General features: G+C 40.3%; 2 protein-coding genes across 5 annotated transcripts in view; one reads left to right on the top strand and one right to left on the bottom strand.

The window, feature by feature from the left end:
- Positions 1-3189, top strand: part of stk32a (serine/threonine kinase 32A) — a 93852-nt gene extending 90663 nt beyond the window's left edge. For both annotated transcript variants that reach the window (XM_030068103.1, XM_030068102.1), the window contains one exon: positions 542-3189. In XM_030068103.1, coding sequence (XP_029923963.1) covers positions 542-659 — 118 coding nt within the window. In that variant the 3' untranslated portion in view covers positions 660-3189. The remainder of the gene's footprint in view (positions 1-541) is intronic.
- Positions 3190-8520: 5331 nt separating this feature from the next.
- Positions 8521-18756, bottom strand: part of dpysl3 (dihydropyrimidinase like 3) — a 52722-nt gene continuing 42486 nt past the window's right edge. For 2 of the 3 annotated variants that reach the window (XM_030068099.1, XM_030068101.1), the window contains exons 12-14: positions 17495-17674; positions 12560-12734; positions 8521-8675 (exon numbers count right to left, since the gene is read on the bottom strand). In XM_030068099.1, the coding sequence (XP_029923959.1) occupies positions 8581-8675; positions 12560-12734; positions 17495-17674 (450 nt within the window). In that variant the 3' untranslated portion in view covers positions 8521-8580. The remainder of the gene's footprint in view (positions 8676-12559; positions 12735-17494; positions 17675-18756) is intronic. The other variant, XM_030068100.1, reaches the window with a different exon arrangement.

The following is an 18756-nucleotide window of genomic DNA, read 5'->3' as shown; positions in this document are numbered from 1 at the left end:
ACATGCTTACCAAAAAACTGGTGGTGCTCAGCATGTTCACACGGTGATGCCTCCTCAACCCACTGAGAATTGGCAGAATCATAGAAAAAGGGGGCACTAAAGCAGTTATAACAAATTAGATTAGCCATCCAAAACTGGAAAAATAGGCACTCGTTGCAAATGTTTCTTGACTAAATTAAAATAATTGCTCTGGATCTTTAATCTTTGGTAAGGTAAATACTGTACGAAATTAGAATCGCAGTCTTTTCAGCAAGTAAATTGGCGATTTTCGAGCAGCAGTGTGGCCCAGTCGTTAGAGAAGTTAGATTTTTCACACAGCTGATGTGGCCCCGTATCCCGTCAAAGTGCATCATGGCAATAGTAATAATAGACAGTACACAGGTTTATTGAGAATCAACTGAGTATAATGAAAATAAAGTATGTCACTGTCTGGGAAAATACTCCTTGAACAAAATTTTGATATCTTGCATGGTTTATGATGGAGTTGTTATGGTTTTATTATGTTTTCGTAGGGTATCACATCTTTTTCTTCACCCAACAGGTCAAGGAAAGCAGCAGCAGACTCAGAGTCCTCTGAGCTGTCCATGACGGAGAAGAACAAGGCTATAGAAGATGGACAGAACAACAACGTGGAGCCAGCCGCCTACATATCAGGATAGTCCCAATGACTGTAGATCCCTAGCTACTCCAAAGTCACCCACGCCTGCCCACAGCTTGTAGATCAGCACTTTACACCAAGTCACCCATCCTTCAGACACCGATCTTAAACATCTCTGCATCAGCATTACACACATGCACATGCACACACAATCACACAACTGTGTACACCCATGTACCACCGCAACCCACACTAACCACCTTATCCAGAGCTGCAGGACTGTGATGGTCTCCTGCAGCAGCCATTCCACATCCAGGCTTCCACCCATTTCTCTCACCCAGAAGAGTGACTCTTCGTGGGGCATGAGTCAGATCATGCTCCCCTGCATTGCTCTGGTGCTCCAAAGTCCGCTGAACCTCCTCTCTCCCTGGGCAATGAAGCAAATAGGAAGTGACTGTCCCACCAAATGGAAGACAATGGCATACCTGCTCAGCTCTGACAAGAAATGAAGCTTGATGTGGACAAATATGGCTTACACTTGCAAAATATGAGCATGGAAGCTGACTGGATGGGACTGGATGAGGGAGTTGGGATATCTTTAACTCACTGGAAAACAAGCACTTGAGTGGATACTTGTGTCCCAAGTGATGCATAGGTTACTTGAGATTAGAGCATGACACCAAGAGTAGACAACAGTAAGAGGTTGGATATAAAATGAGAAAAAAAAAAAAACGAGGCCTTTGTTTTTAAGACAGCAACCACAGATTCCTCTCCTAACACAGAAGATAAAGAGCTTAACTGTAGGCTTGAGCATGAATGGCTCACTTTGTCATAGCAGCAGAAACATGATTGTAGCGATCATAATGCAAAGCTTTGCTAGGCAAGCTAACAAAGATGATAGGATTGCAGCATTTTGTACTCTGTCCCAGCTCTATCATTTGCAGACCCAGGCGAAGCATGCTGCAGGTTTTCTTCAAATGTACATGCCTTACGTTGGAGTTTACAGTAAATACAGGTTGAGGTTTGTTTGGAGCCCGGTGTCACTTTTTACAGTCTCAAAGTCTCAAATCGAGTTGTAGTTAAAGATGAACAGTTTAAACTTCCTCGAAAGCTGTATCATTTGTGGGACAACCTCAGTGCTTTTTGCCTCAATCTGCAAATGACTGGCTGTGGGTTCAAATAAAGGTTTATGGCTATGAAATTGTAGGAAAGGTAGATAGATGGTAGATGTTAAATGTTATGCACTGAACCTTGCTTTGCACATGCTTCTTCATTAATTGTAGCATTTAAGCACAGAGAGACAAAAAAAAAAAAAAAAAAAAAAAAACATGAGTGAATACCCTTAGGGCTGGTTTCACAGACGTGGACTGAGCCGAGTCCTAGACGAGACGAGATTCGTTCTTTCAATTAAAATTTGCATCCAAACTTGTTTTGTCCAATAGTTTGCCAGCTCCCTTTCTCTAGTGTGTTGAATACAACCAGTTGCACACGATTTGCACTGGCGGAGAAGTCTGTGCATTTGCATTTGCAGCAAATTGCTCCCACAGAAGGAAGATTAGATTGCATACTGCTTCTGCTACAATGGACTTGTGCAGATGGCATTCAAACAATAACATGAAATGCTGCACCAGCTACAATAAACGACACAGTAGATAACACATTCCTTTTTTCCCTTACTCCTAATCTGGCCAAACACGTTAGCAAGAAAATTGTAGAGGAGGAGGAAATCATATTTGGTTGTAAATTTTAAGCTCGAACATCACATTTATAAAATTTAAGCTCTGCTGAATCTGCGTCTCAGAAAGCAGCCCCTGAAGTTTGTAGAGGGGTGCCTTGTACTTTAGATATGGCACACACCTGGTTCCCATAAACACAAATGGTACGGTAATGACAAACCTGAGCTTTTTCCACTTTCATTAAGTCAAATGTGATTTCTACTAATGCCTAGTCATTCTGTTGACCTTACTCTATCTGCAATACAACTCAATCCTATCCAGTCTATGATACCTGTAACGATATTTAAACTTGAGTCACTATCAAATTAATGAGCGTTGGCACTTTTTTGTTGAAAATTGGTACAACTGTTTTGACTTACCTTTGTGTTGGTGTTGATGTAATTTCACGGATCCAAAGGTTGTTTGTAAGTTGTTTGATATTGTAGGGAAGTGAAACCGATGGATTATTCCTGGTCAAAGTATGTGCTAATCAGACCTGTGACAAATACTGTTTGCAAATAATTCTTCTCATTTTTTCATATAAAATTGGGTGGTGGGTTCTTGCATCTGGGTACTAATTGTGTCATCTTATATGGCAAATCCCATCTTTCTAGAAACTTCTGGTGGGAAAAAACAAATTTTGTTTGCAAATAGTATTGGGCGCAGGTCTGATGCTAATATAATTTTCAATGGATTTCTCCATTTGAAAGAGAATTTGGTCTAGGAATAGACATGTTCCATCCCTGTGAACCTCATCGCTGTAAGCTTCTGTTGTCCCCCAGTTGTCACTGTGTGTGTTTACTTGTATTCAAATGTGATGGAGTTGCAGACTATAAAGGTGTGCCTTAAATAATGATTTTCTTTTTCTGATCATGACCACGCCTTGTGCTTTATTTCACTGTTGTCGTCCATGTTATTTCAGTTAACATATTTCAGTAACCAAGGACCAGCAGCAGAGAGGGCCAAAAAGAAGCTCGTAATAAAAAACGCAATTACACCAATAATAAACTTTTTGTACAGCTTGAAAGCAAGAATAGTGAGGTAAATAAGACAGTGTGTAAAATCTAGAAACATAGTACACAATACCCAATGAAAATGTTGACAAATTAAGAATTAAAACAAACAAACAAACAACCAAAAAAAAAAAAAATGGTACTGGTACTGAAAAAACTAGCCTCTGTTTCTCTGTTTGCAAAAGTCTCAAGTGAGAGTTGTAGCTTGTCAGAACAAAATCTGGTGCTTTCATGCCAGGTATTTAAGCAATATGTTTATTTAACTTCATTTACAGACATGGCTTTTTTTTTTTTTTTTTTTTTTTTTTTTTTTTTTTTGACTCACATATGAGATTACATAGAGCCTGAGGTGCTCGTGGTGCTTAATAAGTTAGCCTCAATTAACACTTATTTTTTATTCACTTATTCCTTGCAGGTAGCCCTGTGTTATGGATTCACACTATGTTTTGGACCATAGACCAGTGCTTCTCAAGTAGTCAGAGAAGGTTAAGTTCAGATGAGGGTTTGTTCAGGTTAATGGTTAAAGATCTGGGCCATTTACAACTGCTGGTCTAAATCTGTGGTGTTAGTCCATGTCCATGCTTGCAGCTGGATGTCCTGTAGCTCGCTGATTGTTCCCACCAACCTCAGATAGATGCTGCCCTCCAGTGGAGAGCCTAAGACTTCTAAAAATAGCAAATATGTCCTGCTGAAGTACAGGAAAATATGTATATCATGATGCACAAGATCTCCAGATATTCTCTATTTTATGTAATGTTGTAATCATGAGTCATTGTTGTGCAATTAGGGAAAAAAAAAAAAAATCTTTTGTTGCTTTGAAGCTTCCTTTGGGGAAATGATTTAAGGGATAATCGAGTTTAAGGAGTCAACCAATCAAAATATTTCAGGCTTTTGTCATCAATTGTACCCAGTTAGCGTGTCAGAAATATTACATCTCATAAAGCGTTTGGTGTTTCATAGTTTATGAGAATTACAATGAAATGGGTCATATAATATAACAAGAAGTACCTAAGCTATCCATTTTAGGTGAACAATGTGAGGTACTGCAATAACTCATAACTAAATGACAAGCGTGTTCCACTCACACAGCTGGACACTCCAATAGGCCTCTCCAGTAGGCCTACACACTTACACAATCTTCTAAAGCTTTAGGGCTAAGATTAAAAAAGAAGAAAAAATCAACCAGATGCACAAGATGCACAAAATAATAAATCAAGTTTTGAGTGAAACCGCTCTAACAATTATAATTATAACACAAATAACAGGGAAAGTAAAGTTAATATTCAATGTTTCCAATAGGATAGAACAACCCACATAGTCTCTCACCAAATACAGACTTATAATAATAATAATAATAATAATAATAATAACAATAATAATAATAATAATAATAATAATACTAGAAACAAAGTGCTTTATAACCTTTTAATAGAGCAGTCAGAATCAAAAGAAAGTGTCTTCCATGCATTACTGCCCCAGCAGGTTTACTCTCTCTCTCTCTCTCTCTCTCTCTCTCTCTCTCTCTCTCTCTCTCTCTCTCTCTCTCCCATTCACACACATGCACAGACATACCCACACACACACACACACACACACACACACACACACACACATACACACACGCACACCACAGCAGTATAACCCACCGTTTTCCCATGTCATCTATTGAAACACAGTCCCATCTCTCACCCACAGTGGGCTGAGGCAGCATCTTCCCACATTAACCACAGATGTGAGGAGGATTTACACATGATGAATGCTTCTCCACTCAGCCCAGTCAGAATGTGCATGGAGACTCACTACAGATAAGTTTCTGCGTGCGACACACACACACACACACACACCCAAAACTCGTATACACACATGTACTCATACAGAGAGAAGGCCTTAGATCTCCATTAATGGGGATATAAAAAGACTGAACTACTGCATCCTCTGCAGTTTTATGCTCATAGGACTGTAACAGTTTTCCTTTCACATTCTCTAACCAGCTCACTCACTCATACACACATCACTGAGTTTTAATTTGAGGTTGCTGACTCATCTCCCAATCTGGAATGAGTCTCAGTTTTATGATGGTAATCTTGGCAGCTTGTCATGATTACAGTATTCAGAGAGTGATGTCATGAGACATTTACTGACTGTTAAACAATGCAGTGGGGACGTTACTCCATTTTTAACACTGGACCTCACAATGTGGGAGAGAATGTAAAAATCCCCCCTGCACACACAACAGGGCAACACTGAGTGGTCACTTTATTCGGTGCCAGGAGCTAGTATCAGACTGGACTGCATTTTGTCCTCAGTTGTCTGTTCTGTTGTCGTCAGCTGTTTTAGGCAGTTGGCTTCGAGGTTTGTAGAGTTGTGCGTTCTGCGATGCCCTTCAGAAAACTGCTGTCTTATGTGAGCTGTTACATTTGTATTATCATTGTCCTCTGACCTCTCCTGTCAATAGGGTGTATATTGTCTTTTTATAGCACCACTGAACCTCTGGAAGTGCATGAATATCCAAGGTCAGGTATTTCGGAGCGCCTCTGGTACCAGCAATCATGCAGTCTCTTAGATCGTGCATCTTGTCCATTCTGATATTTAGTCAAACAGTAACTGAAGCTCTCAACCTTGTCTGTATGTTTTTTATATTAAGTCACAGACCCATAACTCATAGTCCAGAAGAATGAGTAGTTTCTGTAAACATGGAATTGTAGCCGGCCTAATCAATTTGATACCGAACATCTAATGACGTTTTGGATTTATTTCGGATATTTCTGGTAAGTTTGATAGAGAATTGAAAGAAAGTATAAATAGGATGACATGCAAATTTATGTGCTACATTCAAATGAATGGGATTAAGGATATATGTCATGCATGAACTCTCACATCCTAAAATTATAACAAAATGACTACAATCAGTTCACCTAAGTGAAGTCTGACGTTTTTTTAAACTTCATGTAAATTAACAAGTGGAATGTGAAAAAATGAAGTAGCCTACATTTTCTGATACTGATTTAATCTTTGAGAATGAGACCTAACATCAGAATAACTTCCTCTTACTTTTACAGGCTTATGTGATTAAACCTCTTTAAGTACTGTGAGTTTGGCTATTATAGAAGAATATTCATTAAGCATATTCCTCTGGCCATTGAAAAAATGAAGCTAGATTTCTTAAAATAACAATTCCACTTCAGTGATACAAACTGTTTTTTATTATTATTATTTGTTTTGTTTTTATCTTTCTTTCTTTCTTTAGTTTAGTATAGCTGAAAAAAATGATCTCAGACCATCAGTTGCAACTCATGTTTATTCAGGAAACAAATCATACCTCCACAACACTCTGTAGTTTTGACCTGCCTTCTCTGGGTTTTGATACAACAGTAAAAAAAACAACATAAAAACAGTAACAAAGATCGTCAAAACCAACATAAATACAATAAACCACCACTTTTGTGACTGCCTCAGATTCCACCACACCTCTGCCCAGTAAAAATGCCATCTCCTTATACCTCAAATCTTCCCTCCCTCCCTCACACCCGTCAGCTGGGACAGAAACGAAAAATAAAAGCTCCCCCTTCGTCCTCAGTCTAAAATGCACCACAATCCTCTGCCTTGTCTGGAAATAGCTTGCAGGCCGGAGACATAAGAAAGAGTCAAAGATCCCCCCTCCACACTATGTTGCGTAGTGCTCAAATATGGAGGACTTCTGGTAACTTGTACGGCAACATACTGCATTGGACTCATACTTTTTGAGGGCTGATGCTGAATCAGCGCTGCTCACGATTGTGTTTGAGTGGCATGTCGGGGTGGCGAGGCAATGATGGTCGTTCTCTTGTCCTCAAATGAAAGCCCATATTGTCAGGAACTAAAAACTAAAGCCAGAGTTGATGTACTGTTATCTCGAAGCAGGTTTTGTTACATCATCGTTTCATTGCATTTCTCATTTTTGTCATTATCTTCATTTGCAAAGCTCACTGTTACAAGTTTGTGACAGCTGAGCTTGGTTGTACTTCTTGTGAAAGGGTTAATCTTTTTTGTTTTTTTCCTCCTTTCTCCCTCTCAGGATGATTTGCTAAAATGTATGACAGGAACAAGCAACAAGCTGGAAGCAAATGCAAGGGACGGTTTCTTACAATGTTTTTTTGTGTGTGTGTTTGTTTTATACAGCTATGTTGAGTGCAGGAAACAAAAACTGAAATAATAATTTTGGAGAAAAAAGAACAGGAAAACCATGCCATTTCTGTTTCTGTTCTCCTGGGTCAACAAAATCATTTAAGCAGATGTGAATCTTCATTTCCCTTTTTTTTTTTTACAAAAAAAAAAAAAAAAAAAAAAAAGCACAAGTAATTACATTGTCAGTAAGTCCTGGGGATGGTATTCATCAAGTATCTCAGAGTAGGGAGGGGGCAAAAGGATCATGGATCACGTCACCCATGTTCATGTGGCCCATGCAGGTCCATGTCCCACTGCAAATCATCGTTCCCACTCTGAGATCTGATAAATATCTCGTCCTTGGTCCAATAAACCCAAACAGGCTGCAACAACATCTTTCACAAAGCTACGTTAACATCTACCGTATACACAATGCCACCTAGAGCTAATCAATGGTACTGCATGATATTACAATTGCTAATGAGGGAACTAGTATTATGTTTTGCTGACTATGGAGAGAGCGGGCTACTCAAAAGGGGGGTGACATTGAAAGCCAAACAGGATAAAGGAACCACAGCGTCGTTCTGAGAAAAGCAGTATCCATTTTCCTTCAGATAATTTTTTTTCTTCCTCTCTGTTGGATGAATGTCAGAGTATGCAGTTTTATAAATTTATTTTATTTACCCAGCACCAAAGCACAGTGTTATAGCTTGATCTGGCTAATATGGTGAACATGTGGCTAATGTATTTCTAGTGAAGAAGAACTGAGGTAAAGACTGATCATGTGTGTCGTGTTTTGGTGTGACTTAACCCTTCTAAGCAATTCCAAACCATGGCAATACTCGGTGCTCTGGTCCAAGACGTGGTCGTGAATTCCCCAGGAAAAGGAATACTGTTCTCATCTGAGCAAGGTAGCATTGTGACAGGTAAGGCATGAGGATTCAGTGTTTTGCTCTTTTTGACTTTTAACTAATCATGTTCCTCTGCATCTCTTCCCTCCCTCCCTCCCACCCTCTATCCCACCCCACCCCTCCCCCCCTCCCTCCCTCCTTCCCTCCTCCCACACTGGCTGCTGCCGTGTTCTGTGTGCATCCCCTCCTCGTGCTGCTCTTTAACTGAGGGATGTGATGTTGGAGCGGCCACCAGGGGGCACTACGATGCGCCGGCCAGCAGGCCTGATGGGGATGTCATCTGGGGTGGGGGGACCTAGAGAGAGAGAGGGAGAGATGGTAAAGAGGATAGAGGGCAAGAGGGACGAGAGAATAAGGGGGAGAAAAAGGACAAGAAGGGGAGAGAGTGAGGAAAAAAGACACTTTTTATATTAATGCATCACACCAAATGTTTACGCTGGCCTGAGGAGAAACAAACACAGGAAGCACTTTAAATCATGAGTCAATAAACTGCACTGGGCTGTAGTAGGCTAGGCAGAGCAGAGTCGTGCTGATTACATGCAGCCTGACAAACTGTTAAGGTCCGTATCACTTTGTGCTGACTGAGCCATAGTTTTCCTGTGGAGAGAACTGGTGTGCTCACTTCAGAGGCACTGCTGCCATTAGTGTCTAAGAAACAGTGTGACACGACATTTTAAAGCTGCCACAGTCTTGCTAAAACAAGAACTGCATGGCAGCGTGTCAGCAGTCACACAGGGTCAGACCAGGTTTGCAGGTTAGGTGAGTAGTTTCCAGCATTGATTTAGCTGCAAACAGCACATTTCCATTAACCTTTTCAACTACTGTCCCGCTACCGGGGGTTGTCATTACCAATGCATTCCGCTCTGTTGAAAGCCAAATCAATTTATTTTAAATTCTAGTGGAGATCCTGAGTCTGCCAAAGATACCAAATATGAGAGACTTTGTAGTACCATAAGGGAAAATAATGGTTCAAGTGGTTCAATTCAGTAGTTCAAATGGTTACTTTGTTTGATTTCTAATTTCTCATGTAGGGGAATGTTTTTATACCCATCCGCCCTTCCCGCAATGATCTGCACTTTTGAGATGATGTCATGAGGCAAACACCTATACCCTAATTAGCCATGAGCACTCAATGCTCATCAAGTGTGGGCACGTTTAGTAGTAGCAGGAAATCTTCATTGCAAATGAAGTGAGCTGAGTGTGAAAGACTACAAGCTACAGCACATACACTAACCTCCCAGGGTTTAAACAGGCTGATATTTGTCTATTAAACAGACTTTGAAAGAGATACATTTTCCATCAGAGCAGTGTATCAAATATTCCATCTCTGTAAGTATTTACACTGTTAAAGTGTTGTTGGTGCAAACATCCAGCATGATGCAGAAACTCAAGCCAGCATAGAAACAGGGCATTAGTGTAGGTCTGCAGTTTCGGAAAGCACCTCCGTAAGCAAAGACACAAACAAGATTTAGTCCTTATCCTGTAGCTTCACGTGACAATGGATAGTGATTTGCTAAGGAAAAATTAGGTCTTGACCCACGTGAGTGATTTATGGAATAAATCCTATAAGAGACCCGTGGGATTATCCCATGGATTAAGCAGACATAAATGAAGAGATTTGCCTCCCCTCTTCCTCTTGTCTTCTGAATGTTTTGACTCAGGGAACTAGTAATGGTATTATTTATATATATATATATACTAATTATGGTGATACACCTATTTTTTTTTTCTATATATTTTTTCTTTTTTTTTACTTTCTAAGAACTAGACTTCTTGCAAAACTTTCACAAGCCTATAATTATGGTCTCTCACAAATGGCATGTGTGTCTAAATATGGTGCAAAATGCGAGAAGGTTGGAGAACAAATTTCCACTGGCCATGTGCTGTATTAACACTGGTACCATCTGTCTGACAAAAGAAACTATTGTTGGACATGAGGATGAGGTTTCCAAAGGATGACTCAGGGAATCCACTAGCACATGTAATCAGTGAGCATAAATAGATGGAAAGTGTGATGAAGTAATACTAGGATGCACCACATCGAAGCCAAGGATGCTTCACATGTACCTCCAGACAAGTAAATTGAATCTGCAGGTGATATCTCTGGGAAACCTTCAACGGAGAGGAGCCTAACTCGCTCTGACAAGGTACACACACACATGCAGACATAAACACACATGCCTATGTGTATGTACAAGTGCACACATGCGTGAAGACACACACATAAACACATCACCATCGCAAAGCCTGGGAATCCGTGAGCAGCCAAACCCCCTTCTAAATTCATGCGCTCTAATGTGGAAATTCTTTCCAGTGGAGGTCATCATCCTTTTTTTTTTCATCAATGATGTATCACACATCTACTATGCTTGTAAAGGCAGGTTGCTGAACATGACCCCAGGCACGCACATTTTGAAGACTTTTGTTCCAAAATGAGACATCTACCATTTGAAAGATGGTACCTGCTTTACACAGACATTGCTTACATAAAGTTAAACTCAACTGTAAATATCACCGAAGTTGTTCACCATCTTGACCCTTATAGTGTAACAAACATTTTAAAGGATGCATTCACTTGCAAAGATTGACATACTGCTGGAGAAAATACAGCTACGGTCTGTTTAGATGAAAGTGGTTGTTGTAATTGATAAGAGGTTACACATGGGCACAATTAGACAATTAGAGGAGACAGGATGATTGATAGAACTATTATAAAACAATGGTAACAATGACTCTTTTAGGCTAGTTATTTGTGTTTATTGTGCTGTGAGAGTTTCACTGTTTGGTAGCCTGAGGAAAAAAAGTCACACTAATTTTATAAATCTAATCTAATCCAGTGTTGACCTTACACATGGGCACAATCAGACTGTCACTCAGCAGTTCTGTGTAATGGAACAGATGTCTAATGTGAATACACACTGTTATGATCTCTCACATTAGATAGGCTGTTAAATAAACCATGACTAAATGTACCAGATGTCTGGAAGGAAATCTTTTACAATGTACATTTTAGGCATTTAGCCAATATTCTTATCTAGCGTGGCTTACACTGAATGCAACAGTATAGTGAACTTTAGTTCCTACTGCAGATTATAGGCACATTATAGGCAACCCACAGCTAGGACTGCAAAGGTTTATCCTCATAACACTGCCCCCCCAAGTAGGCTTACATAATACAAACCAGTCTAAAAGCATAAGTGCTAGGCTTGTAACTTGAAGTTGGTGTATAATAACGCTGATTCATCTAGAGTTCACATCATAGATGAGTTTGGGTCAGAAGTGCAGGCTGTACGCTTTCAATTTTAGATGTTTCTTTGGCTTCACATGAAACCATGTCAAGACACGGACAGGAAACGGGCCAAGTTTAGCTCACTGTGTGCACATGTTTAACTTCATGTTGTTGACGGCTCATTAAAGCTAAATGGATCCAAATAGACCAAATTTATGAAATACATAAGCAATCAGATTGTTAGGAAAAAAAACATATTAAGGCAAAACTCTTAGAAAGTACCACTGTAATATTGCACATACTGCAGGAAACCATCTGCCAAATGTGTTCACATAAAGAAGGCAGAGCATAAAATAGGATAATCAGGGAATATCAGATTTCTACAAAGGCTTAAGCTGTTTAAACAGAGGCTTAATGCCGAATTAAACATTGTTAGTGCATCATGCGTGAAGCGCAGTGACATACTAAACTCACATACCTCTCATATTACACCTCGTTAATTAAGTGTACTACAGACCATATGTTAGTGGCCTGAAACAGCCTTTCACTGCTGTTCAGGAGACAGTTTTGTATTTTGTGCTTAAATTTTGATTCATCAATTCCTGTAGATATAAATTTATACAAGTGTCCATATCTGACCAAAGAATCTAATTTAGCCAAATATGGACTACGGCGTCTCATTAGGGACAGATTACGATGCTTTCTTCCAATGCAGCCCTACTTCTTGGTCACACTGAAAAAACAAACAGTGTTTCCCATAAAAATGTTTGCCTAGTGCAGTTTGAAATAGTTGCTGAGTCCCAAGTATGTGCCATATAATAGTGCTTTTTTAAGGTAGCGTAGGGGTGGGATGGTTGGATGGACTGATGCACATGCATGGTTGGACCATTTCAAAAAAGACAGGATGATATAAGGAAGTAAGGGTGGGGTATTAAAGCAGCTCAGCTCACCGCGTGGTGCAGGGTTACCTGCTAGACTAAATCCAGACTGGTGCAGGTTTCTGACGGGCTGTTTGGTTGGAGAGGTGCGTGCCGAGGCTGAGGGCGTGCCACCGCGGGACATGGGGGAGAATTCAGACACCGGGCCGTCATACATGCCCCTGGGTACTGCCCTCAGAACCGCCAGCTGCAGGGGGCACAGAGGCAGAAAGAGAGAAGTATAAAAGCATAGAAAGAGGTAAAACAAGAGGAAAGGGGTGCATAATAAGAAGAAGAATAAAGAGACAGAGAAGAAAAAGAAGTAGAAAGCCAGCGGGGTGAGAACAAAGAGAGAAAAAAACACATTATAGTGTTTAGTATCACAAAAGATAAATTGTTTTTAATGTAACCAAGCTTCTTCCAAGTCCACACCTGTTTAGCATTACTTTCATATGGTTGTTTGTGTAACTGTTTGTGTCTGAATGAAATATGCATATTTTAGACAGCCTTTTCCTGTAGAGAACTAGTTCCAGATTTATTCACGCAGGCACACACACACACACACACACACACACACAACCACACACAACCACACACAAACGCACACTTTGCAGACTTTGCACTGCAGACTAGAGAAGAACTGGCACATTTGTGTGCATCCATAAACACACATACTGACACACACTGCGGGTTGAAAACTTTATGTTCCTTGTCCATGGGCCATCCTCTATCTGTTTAGTGGTGTGACTCAGTGGAATCTTGGAAGCTAAGCTAAGAGTTAAAAGAGACATCTGTGAATGAAGAAAGCATAACAGTGTCTGCTCCCAAGATAAACAGCACACTGTTACTATGGCCTGTTCTGACAAACAACTCCCTTTTCTCATTGTTCAGCCAGCTGTGCACTAGGGAGCTGTTGTACAATTAGATTTCTGGGCCTGTATGAAAGAAGACTATCAGAAAAAAGAGAGCAGGACCTGCTTTCAATTCAGGCTGTTATGAGTCAAATGGCAAAATGAGGTCAATTCATTTGCACTACAATATGTTAACAGAAATTGCACTTAATTAGCTAATGATGGTGCAGTAACTGTCAAATACCTCTTAATAATTTGGAAGGGACTTTTCCTGTAAAAATTTGCATTGTATAAATCTAAAAAAAAAAAAAACACCTCTGGAATTGATTGACTTCAAAGTTAACTGATCCCATTCCTAGTTGAAAAGGTCAAACTGCTAGGGGAAAAAATACTTTTTTTTTTGGTAATGGAGTACAGAGATTTCAAGTGCATTTTAATAATTGTTTTTTGCGATTCATGCAGTCAGGCATTGCTTTCCCTGTGTGTCTTCTGATGCAAATTTGAAGTGTGAAGACATTTCTTTAAGTGACAAACTTAGATCTTGTGCATTCCTTCCATTACATTTAAAGGAGCACTATGAAGGGCGATTTAAATGAGGACTGTTTAGACTCAACTGACAAGAAACATGGTATAGGCAGTGATGTGCACAAACACATTAAAAGAAACGTGCTCATCTGATGACTGCTGAAGTGAACGGCTATTTTTGCAGCTAATGACTGTGAACGCAAGCGTGTTAAATCTTGCAAGCATTAACGACGCTCTTGCAAGAGTTAATGATCCAGAGTTACAGAGTTAATCACATTGGTTTTCCTTTGCTTTTAATTATGAACTCTGTCTTGGATTCTATAGTAACATACAGCGTTTCATTCACTGTAGTGTGGGAAGTCAGCAGTGGCAATGATTGGAATGGATGGTAGGAAAATAGAAAATAGATAAAGACCAGCCTAGGTTAGTTCATAAAAAAATAAAATAAAATAACAAAGTTGATTTTTCAAACTGTGAACTTCAAAAATTGTGAACTACGTATGTCAACTAGTTCATTTTAATCGGTGTGAACTGAACTTTGAGCTCGCTCTCATGAAGCAGGAATAGGCATGTAACATGATAGCTGAGTCTACATGGTTCTCATCACCAGACTGCTTACTGATAAATTACATGCTTATTGCAGTTTGTTTGTCAGTTGAGTCTGTTTCGTCAACCCTTGGCAATTTTGCATAGCCTACCTTTAAAATATTTACTGGCTGGCTTTAGATTGACCCATTGGCTGTTGGAGAGGCTTAGCCTGTGACATTTGTGTCAAGTCTCTTGAACTTCTCGGCCACCCTGCTGCTGTGCTCCACTCTGTTTTAAAAGTAACATTCCCCAATAGCGTTCAGAATCAGATTAGTCTTGCGAGACTCCAGTAAATTGCATTTGGGAGCCATTTAAATGTTAACTCTTCCCACACCAAGTTAAATCTTATGACAGCCCTTTCCATGACTGTGGTAGGTCTCGCTGGATACACGTGAGTCATGCAAAATCACAGACTCATTGTATACCCTCTAAAACCATGACAGTGAGGCCATGGCCACCCTCACAGCATGGACGTTTTAACACCACAATGTACACTGCAGCCAAAAGCCCTGTGGCTGAACCTTGGAGACTGATGTCAGACTGGTCTCTTACCCATATCCAACTTTACCAGCTCCATCCTTTCCCTCCCCTCCATTAATTACACAATTTCTCCCTTTACACTTTCACTTTACACTTTCTACAGTCCACTTGTGTTTTCATTCTTTCCCTGCCATCATCAAAACTACCCCCATGTATCGCTTCTCTTCTATCTTTGCCATCTTTGCATGGCATATGCTATTTGGTGAGCACTGCTATCTGAAGCACTTTAAAATAAATCAACAGTATGGTGCAAGTCACTTGGGGTGCAATGTGTTTTTTCTTTTTTCTATATGTGATGCTTGGGGTCTGAGACATTGGCCGGTTGGCGGAGCTGGATCGTTCTTCAAAGGTTCATCAACTTCAACCGAGAACTGTCCAAGACGTTGGAAAGGGCCCAGCAGCAGACCGAAAAAACCTCAGAGGAATGTGCGCTTCATGAAATGCCCCCCTCATTCTGACCCTAACGTCAACCGCACTAAACCATCTCTAATCTACACCTCAATTCAACCATTTTTAAGAGCATGCCCAACCAAGTGGTTGTTTTGCAAGATTGGCATTTTGTGATGTGTTGGGGTCTTTGTGTCTGCCACCAGTCCTTATTGGAGATACTGAGCATGAAGCTTCCCTGCTGGCCTGGTGGTGGTGGTGGTGTTGTGGTGGGCCAATCAAGTTTATATTCAGAATTTCCAGACCCCAGTATCAAACTCCATCATTCCCACAAAATTCATTCAAAACAGGCCAGCAGAGCCTCAGAAATTGCATGTGACAGATGGACTGTTGGACGGAGAGACCCCAATCCATGGTCCCTTCCTCAATCTTTGATCATGGGGAACAACAGTAATTTGAGCACATACAATCTCTGTGTGTTGATGGTGCTGGTTCAGTTTCCTGAGATCAATTTGCACTACTTTTTCCTTGGATTGGTTGTTGGTTAAACTTTGAGTGTCTGAAAACATGGTACAATAGCCTGAGCTTCAACTTGCAAGACTCATTTGGCTTGAGAGACTAATGATACAAAATTTAAATAGAATAATCAGTCTATCTCTGCCTCTTATCTTTCATCTAGAGCCTCCCCTCCAGCCTCCTGCTGCTTCACCCTCCTTATACTTCATCATCCCTCTGTTCTCTTCCCAAAAATCCTCCTCATCTAATTCCTCTCTCTCTCTCTCTCTCTCTCTCTCTCTCTCTCTCTCTCTCCCTCCATCCTTTCGTCTAAAGGATAAATTAGCTCACCCACAGCGCCAGTTAAAAGGACATACTTGCAGTTTCTGATTATTCTTATCTGTCTATTTCCTTGGGCTATTTTTACCACGACTGTTCCAAATCAGAGGACAACATTACTGTTGTGCCTCCTGAGCACAGACAACCCAACAGGCAGGCAGACAGACAGATGGGAAAACAACCAGGCATTCAGAGAAACAAGCTGGCCTCCTTCTGCCCTCACAGTTCAATGTGATTTGACATTACAGCCAGCAAAGTTTTTGCTTCCGCTGAAGCAAACATCAAAATAGTGTTTAACCACAGCCCAGGGGTGAAAGAGGTCATTTAGGTGAACAAATTAGTCAAAAAACTCAAAAACTCAATACTCAATCTCAAAAAGTCTCTTAAAAAATAATAATTAAGAAAATATGTATGTATGCATGCATACATATGATATAATGCAATATAATTGGATGTAACAAGCAATGGGAAATTTAAAAAGAAAAGAAATTGTGCAAGTAAGACCAAAAAACTCCAAGGGGCTTAGCATGTGGCTCCATGAATCAGAATATACGCAATTTAAAACAAAAGAAAAAAAAAATAGGGTAGTTGGTTTTGGGATACAAGAGGGAGGCACACTGCCATAAATTTTAAAAGATCAAACTGAACAAAAGTGGGAAAAAATGAGAGCACACGTACTTGAAAGAGCTTTCCTGGAAGACATTAGCTCTGCATATTTTCTTACTTTTCAACACAATCTACAGATGTAGCCATAGAGGCAGTCCCAGCTTTTAATGCATGCTGGCCTGCTTTCGGACTGGTGCTCCACCACCAGGAAGAATTTTCCCGGAACGGTGCAGCACCGATCCAAGAAGAAGGGACATCTGCACTGACCGAAAATGTCTTCGGTTTTGAAAAAGAGCCTCATGTTTCAAAGTTTTCAATGGATGTTTGATTTAAAAAGTTGCTTCATTCAGTCAAAACAGGAAGAGATAAAGATATCCACTAAGACATCCACTATTTGAAAGATGTGATGCCTGCTTCAACAACATGATGGCTAATACTGAGATTATTATCCATCAGGAGTCACTCACATACAAAACCAGTGAGATTTCCTAAAACCAGTGACATATTCATCCTTGTTTTTAAATTTGTACAAAAATTTGTATTGATTTTGTTTCCCAAAAATAACATGCAGTATTAACCTTTCATATGAAGTAGAGGGTAACACAAGCACGTAAAAAGAACCTGTGGCAAGTCTTACCTGCTTCCTGGCCTTAACACGCTTGTAGGCAAAGTCAGGGAAGGGGGAACAGGGGATGAAGCGACCCACGCCAGATGTGGCGTGCATGGTCCCGTCTTCCAGAACAATCTTCCCCTGGCAGATCACCACAAGAGGGGCGCCGCGAAGCTCCATGCCCTCAAACACGTTGTACTCAGCAGCCTAAAACACAAATATAGTAAGATAAACACTATTGATCATCATAAGGGAAAATAAGTTGTTGCAGCAGCCAAAGTGATTATATTGTATTCAAGTTAGAAGCAAAATGCCCACATATACACAAACCCACATGCCCACACACACATACACACACGCGCGCACACAGGAGTTCTGAAGAAAATGATATTACACACTAATTTAACTCAACCATGTAATGTCAAACAAGCCTGACTTTTGCAGCCAAATGTGTGACATGACTTATATTGTAGTTCCGCTGGCTGAGGCAGTGCTTGAAATTCACAAGACAGGGAACAATGAAATTCACATTACAAATGATGAGCAGCTGCAGGACTACTTTCTCTCTCCCTCATGGTTATTATTTCTTCCCCCCCTCCACTTTTTCTTTCTCGAAATTAGGTGTTTAGCCTCTCCTTAATATACACAGCTCTCATTCTTCCTGTTCTTTTTACCTCTCCATCTCTTTCTACTCCTTCCTACTCCCTCTCTGTCCATCTGTCTCTAATGGCCTTTTATTGTGTCTACACTGCTGTCTTTGTTTTGCAGTGTGCATACTTCACCAGGATTGCGGAGCAGACGTCGTTACATTTCACACGGTCGAGTGTGGTAACGTAACTGGGCCGACACTGAAGTGACTCCTTAACTTCACATAAAGCGCCTGTAAATTCCACTACAGTAAATTTAATGGGGATGAATTGCTTTTAGATGGCTGTGAAGCAGAGCTGATCAATTTGCTCACACAGTAAAGAAAGATACAGAGAGTTTGTTGAGGCTACACTGAAGGGAAAGCTTACCGGTTTAACCTTGACAACGGCCAAGTCTATTCATTCATAGCCAACAGACAGCAACCAAATGTTACTGTAATCTATAGGTAGCTGCAAAGTTTAAAAAACAACTTTTTTCCATATCGTTTTAATAGCACATATATATTCTGTTATGTACTGGTTGCATCATTACACTGAGTGAAATATTACATTTAATAGGAAATGTCCGGATGTCTTATGATGAAAATTTCCACGTTCAGGCGGTTAAAATGAATACTCTCTCTCAATATCGCCTCTAAATTG

Source organism: Myripristis murdjan, chromosome 14, assembly GCF_902150065.1.
Source record: "Myripristis murdjan chromosome 14, fMyrMur1.1, whole genome shotgun sequence".
Lineage (NCBI taxonomy): Eukaryota > Metazoa > Chordata > Actinopteri > Holocentriformes > Holocentridae > Myripristis > Myripristis murdjan.
This window is presented reverse-complemented; position numbering and strand designations above follow the sequence as displayed.